The sequence below is a fragment of the Lepus europaeus genome, chromosome 4 (genome assembly GCF_033115175.1).
Source record: "Lepus europaeus isolate LE1 chromosome 4, mLepTim1.pri, whole genome shotgun sequence".
Lineage (NCBI taxonomy): Eukaryota > Metazoa > Chordata > Mammalia > Lagomorpha > Leporidae > Lepus > Lepus europaeus.
Window position 1 is genome coordinate 121,395,302 of NC_084830.1, and position 6,016 is coordinate 121,401,317.

Consider the following 6,016-nt stretch of genomic DNA (forward strand, 5'->3'; position numbering starts at 1 on the left):
CCTCAGACATAATAGGTACTAACAAATACATTAAATGTTGATTTCTTTGTCGCTCATTCTGCAAAATATTTCAGGGAAAACCCCCTACTATTTACCTTATTATATCTTCACAAAAAAAAATTATACAATGACAACAAAAAGTCATTGCTTCTGGATGATTTTTTCCCCCAAGAAACCTTTTATTTAAAGAATACAAACTTCGCTCGAGACGCGCCTCGCTCAGAGAGTGCCCGTGGCTCCGCGTTCTCGTCGCGGTCCTGCGGTCGGCGGCCTCCGCGTGTGTGGAGCGAGGGTAGGCCCCGCGTTGCTTCTTTGCCCGGCTTCAAGATGGACGGCAGCGGGGACGGGGGAGGCCGCGCTGGGGGAGCACGTGGCGCGCCTCCCGCCCGCTCCCGGGGCTGCTGGGATAGTGGCGGAGTCTGGCGGCCTCCCGCTGCCGTCGTGCCGGGAGGCCAGCGGAGGCGGGGCCGCGGCCGCCCCTGAGAGGCGCCCCGGCGACGGCAGCCCAGCCTCTTCTTTCCTCGCACAGCCAGGCGGCGGCCCCTGCTCGAGGCCCGCGTCGTCATGGCCGCGGTTCCCGAGTTGCTGCAGCAGCAGGAGGAGGACCGCAGCAAGCTGAGATCTGTGTCTGTGGACCTGAATATTGATCCTTCACTTCAGATCGACATACCTGATGCACTCAGTGAGAGAGATAAGGTCAAATTTACAGTGCACACCAAGACCACACTGCCCACGTTTCAGAGCCCAGAGTTTTCTGTTACAAGGCAGCATGAAGACTTTGTGTGGCTACATGACACACTCACTGAAACAACAGAGTATGCCGGGCTTATTATTCCACCTGCACCTACAAAGCCTGACTTTGATGGCCCTCGTGAGAAGATGCAGAAACTTGGAGAGGGGGAAGGGTCTATGACCAAGGAAGAATTTGCCAAGATGAAACAAGAACTGGAGGCTGAGTATCTCGCTGTCTTTAAGAAGACTGTGTCCTCCCATGAAGTCTTTCTTCAACGGCTTTCTTCTCATCCTGTTCTCAGTAAAGATCGCAACTTTCATGTTTTCCTGGAATATGATCAGGATCTAAGTGTCAGGCGGAAAAATACCAAAGAGATGTTTGGTGGCTTTTTCAAAAGTGTGGTGAAAAGTGCTGATGAAGTCCTTTTTTCTGGAGTTAAGGAGGTAGATGACTTCTTTGAGCAAGAGAAGACCTTCCTCATTAACTATTACAACAGGATCAAGGACTCCTGTGGGAAAGCTGACAAGATGACCAGGTCTCATAAAAATGTTGCAGATGACTATATCCACACTGCAGCTTGCTTGCACAGCCTGGCTTTGGAAGAGCCCACAGTCATCAAAAAGTACCTGTTGAAGGTTGCTGAGCTGTTTGAAAAACTTAGGAAAGTAGAGGGTCGAGTCTCATCAGATGAAGATTTAAAGCTCACAGAACTCCTCCGTTACTACATGCTCAACATAGAGGCCGCAAAGGACCTCTTATACAGACGTACTAAGGCCCTCATTGACTATGAGAACTCAAACAAAGCTCTGGATAAAGCCCGGCTGAAAAGCAGAGATGTCAAGTTGGCAGAGGCACACCAGCAGGAATGCTGCCAGAAATTTGAACAGCTTTCTGAGTCTGCTAAAGAAGAACTGATAAATTTCAAGCGGAAGAGAGTGGCAGCATTTAGAAGGAATCTAATTGAAATGTCTGAACTGGAAATAAAGCATGCCAGGAATAATGTCTCCCTCTTGCAGAGCTGCATTGACTTGTTCAAGAACAACTGACCTACCTTTACTCTGAAGAAGGAAATGAATGTGAAAGAAAACCAGCATCACTTGCACTTAAATCATTACCATGGAAGATTTATTAGCTTTGACTTGAGTTAAAAATTATGTGAACTATTTTGATTTCTAAAAATCTTAACACTTAACCATGTTGGTTTAAAAATATTTTTATTGCATGCTATTTGGATATAACTAATCTTTTCCTTATGCATTCAATACCTCAAAGTGGGCAAGATATAAATACTGGATTCTTCTGTTGTTTGTCTTTCGTTACCAAGAGGGTGTAGGAGACATGTGCCTTCTGGAAACCAATAGAAGCAATCACCTGGCACATGTTTATCCATGTGCTCATGTCCACACAAACTGATTTTGTCAGGCGCCAGTTCCAACAAATAGGTAACAGACATTCCATTCATTACATAGTTCTCACTCCTTGTTACTCGTGTTTCTTGAGTCACCTGAAGTGTTTGTATCAGAGACAAGGGCAAGAAAATCTCATTTATCTTTGTATACTCTTTGCAGCTCCATTTTTATAGTTGAGATGAAATGTTTGAGGAGAGAGCTATATCTTGGGATACCCATAGACATGGCTACATGAAGGAAGATTCTGCCTACTAGTGGTTGGGGGGTGGTGGATGTGTTTTGGGACTTTTGTCTTCAATAAAGCATATAATGAACAAGAAAAAAAAAAGAATACAAACTTCGTATATTTCATAATTATAACTTTAGGGACATGGTTATTCTTCCCACCGTACCCGCCCTCCTACCCACTCTCCCACCCCTCTTCCTCCTTGCTCTCTTATTCCTACTCTTATTTTTTTTTTACTAAGATCTATTTTAAGTTAACTTTATAAACATAAGACTGACTCTATGTTAAGCAAAGAGTCCAACAAATAGTATGGGGAAAAAAAAAAACAAAAAACAAAAAAAAAAAAAACCTGTTCCTCAACAATCAAGACAAGGGCTGTTCAAAGTCATTGCTTCTCAAAGTATCAATTTCACTTCACAGATTGGCTTTTAGGGGCTCTACTAGTTATCACAGGTCAGGGAGAACATAGGGTATTTGTCCCTTTGGGGAATGGCTTATTTCACTAAGAATGATGTTTTCCCATTTCATCCGTTTTGTTGTGAATGACCGGATTTCAGGGTTTTTTTTGTTTTTGTTTTTTTTACTGCTGTGTAAGTATTCCATAGTGAATATATCCCATAATTTCTTTATCCAATCTTCAGTTGACAGGCATGTGGGTTGATTCCATGTCTTAACTATTGTGAATTGAGCTTCAATGAACATGGGGATAAAGATAACTCTTTCATATGCTGACTTCATTTCCCTTGGATAAATTCCCAGGATTGAGATGGCTGGGTCATATGGTAGGGATATATTCAGATTTCTGAGGTATCTCCGCACTGTCTTCCATAGTGGCTGTACCAGTTTACATTCCCACCAACAGTGGATTAGGGTACCTTCTCCCTCCATCCTTGCCAGTATTTACTGTTAGTTAGTTTCTGTATGAAAGCCATTCTAATGGGGGTAAGGTGAAATTTGGGTGATTTTTTTAAAAGACATTTTAAATTAACTTAAAGAGTTACAGAACAGAGGAAGAGTCAGAGAGAGGGAGAGATCTTCCAACCACTGTTTCATTCTCCAAATGCCTATAATGAATGGGGCAATGAAAGACTGAAGCCAGGAGCCTAGAACTCCAGCTGGGTCTCCCATATGGGTGGCAGGGACCCAAACACTTGAACCATCTTCCACTGCTTTCCCAGGCACATGAGCAGGGAACTGGATCAGAAGTGGAACAGCTAGGACTAGAACCTGTACCCATATGGGGATCCAGTGTTTCAGGTGGTATCTTAACCTGTTGCGCCCTAACACCAGCCTTTGAATTTTTTTTTTTCACATGGCATGGCAAAGCTAGCAAGCCTTCATCTGTGAATAGCTGGTTTCCAAAGTTAGATAATTAAAAATATATCATTCCAGTATGCAAGATGTATCCTAATACAGCTGAAGTTTTAATCACATCTCTCTGGTGGCTGGGGAGAGGGTGTGGTGGCAGAGAAGGCACAGAGATCCCTGCACATACAGTCCAGATCATTACTAAATGGCATTTACAGGCTTAAAAGCATCTGGATACCTACAGAAATGTTCTGGACTATGAGAAGTGCTTAGTCATTATCTTTTTCTAGATTATTTAGAACTCTTAGAAAACCTAGGTAATATCTGTAAAATATACATCAAGCAAAACTTTTAATACTAATTGCTTAGTGACTTGGTGATTATATTTTCAAGAATGATACTGTTCTGTGATAGACACAGACTCTGAACTACTTTTTAAAAAAAAATTTGACAGAGTTATTGACAGAAAGAGAGAGAAAGGTTTTCCTTCCGTTGGTTCACTCCCCAAATGGCCGCTACAGCTGGTGCTGCACCAATCCGAAGCCAGGAGCCAAGTGCTTCTTCCCGCTCTCCCATGTGGGTGCAGGGGCCCAAACACTTGGGCCATCCTCCACTGCCCTCCCAGGCCACAGTAGAGAGCTGGATTGGAAGAGGAGCAACCGGGACTAGAACCCAGTGCCAATATGGGATGCCGGCCCCGCAGGTAGAGGATTAGCCAAGTGAGCCACAGTGCCGGCCCCTGAACTTCTTTTAATAACATGTGATATGTACTACATTAGCCCTTGCTGCTTTAAAATACTTAAGCATGATTTTGCACTAGACCTTTGCAGCAGCCTGTAGGAAAGGCAGAACAAGTACATTTGCTTTAGTGCTTTGTTAAGGAGTAGAAAGCAGAAGTTCAGGGTTGAAATGACTTACCTGAGGTCCAACAGCTAGCAAAGGAAGATTCTAACCAAGTGCTTTTTCTTTTTTCTTTCTCTGACAGATCACTTGTTCTCCCTGTTTAAAATCCTATTTGAAAAACCATAGCAGTTCTCTCTACAGATTTTCCAACAGAAGTGCTAGCAATCAAAAGTGGTCAGGGATTCAACAACTGGGAATAGGAGTTAAGAGTGATTTTTATTCACTTAGACATTGCTTACCAAACATAATAATCTCTGCATTACTGATACATATTGGCCTGTAGTATGACAGAACACACAGACAATATAACTTCTGCTCAATGTGGCCATTTGACTTACGGAAATCTCACTGATTCTTAGCAATCTTCATTGACATTTTTGTGTATTCCTACTGTTTTTAAATGGTCTTAAAATGTATACATTCTTTCTCTCTCTATCCACTCTGCCTGTCAAAAAAAAAAAAAAGAAAAAAAGTATACATTCAATTTCAAAAGCTTTTCAGAATGAAATCATTTTAATAAGCAATTTATATTGGGAAATTGCTTTACACTAGCATTTAAGATGTGCTTGCTTTCTTCCGTAGAGTTGAAAAATAATTATTTATGTGGAAGTTTTTTAAAAATTTCACATTCTACATGGTCCCTCATTGACATTAAATAATTTGTGCTCTCTTTGAGCCCCACAGGATGCCTGGTATTTGTTCTCATTCTATAATGTACAAATTCCTGAGATGCCTATAACACATCTATAAGACAAAATCTCCAAAGATTTCTCAAGTTCTAAATACTCAGCACTCCCAACACAAAGACAACTTCCCCAAAGCAATTTCAAAATTTAGATACTTACATAAATAGCTAACCACTTACTCTTCAGAGACTTCTCTTGGGCTCCTATTCCAGCTAATAATAATATTATTTTTGGAGTATAAATACTTCAGTGGAAACTGTAACAATTTATCCCTTGAGAGACTTCTGTTGATTACTTGGGATGAGAAAAAATCCTCAGTAAGTTTATTCATTTTTATTACTATTCATAAGAGCCAATTCTAGTTTGCCAACTTAAGTAGTTTTTTGCATGTTTTTCCCAGTTACCATATCTGTACAGCTATGCCTCTTCCCTGCCAAAAGGCCACTTTATTTTCCACAAATGAATAGCATGTGTTTCAGTTGCTTACTATAACAATCTTTTTACTCTTGGCCTACTAAACTGAATAGCTGTTACAGGTAACATTAGACCAGTAATTAATTTTTTTTGACAGATAGAGTTAGACAAAGAGAGAGAGAGGCAAAGATAAAGGTCTTCCTTCCGTTGGCTCACCCCCAAATGGCCGCTATGGCCAGAGCTATGCCAATCCGAAGCCAGGAGCCAGGTGCTTCTTCCTGGTCTCCCATGTTGGTGCAGGCGCCCAAACACTTGGGCCATCCTCCACTGCACTCCC

At 41.9% G+C, this 6,016-nt stretch overlaps 1 protein-coding gene across 1 annotated transcript; it reads left to right on the top strand.

The window, feature by feature from the left end:
* Positions 1-238: 238 nt before the first annotated feature.
* Positions 239-2,462, top strand: LOC133757863 (sorting nexin-5-like). The gene is made up of 2 exons (XM_062188742.1): positions 239-292; positions 530-2,462. Exon 2 carries the CDS (start codon positions 565-567, stop codon positions 1,777-1,779), a length of 1,215 nt encoding a protein of 404 aa, XP_062044726.1. The 5' UTR covers positions 239-292; positions 530-564; the 3' UTR covers positions 1,780-2,462.
* The last annotated feature ends 3,554 nt before the right edge of the window (positions 2,463-6,016 follow it).

Excerpts from the sequence above, each read along its gene's own strand:
- LOC133757863 (XM_062188742.1), top strand. The coding sequence starts at position 565 with ATGGCCGCGGTTCCCGAGTTGCTGCAGCAGCAGGAGGAGGACCGCAGC.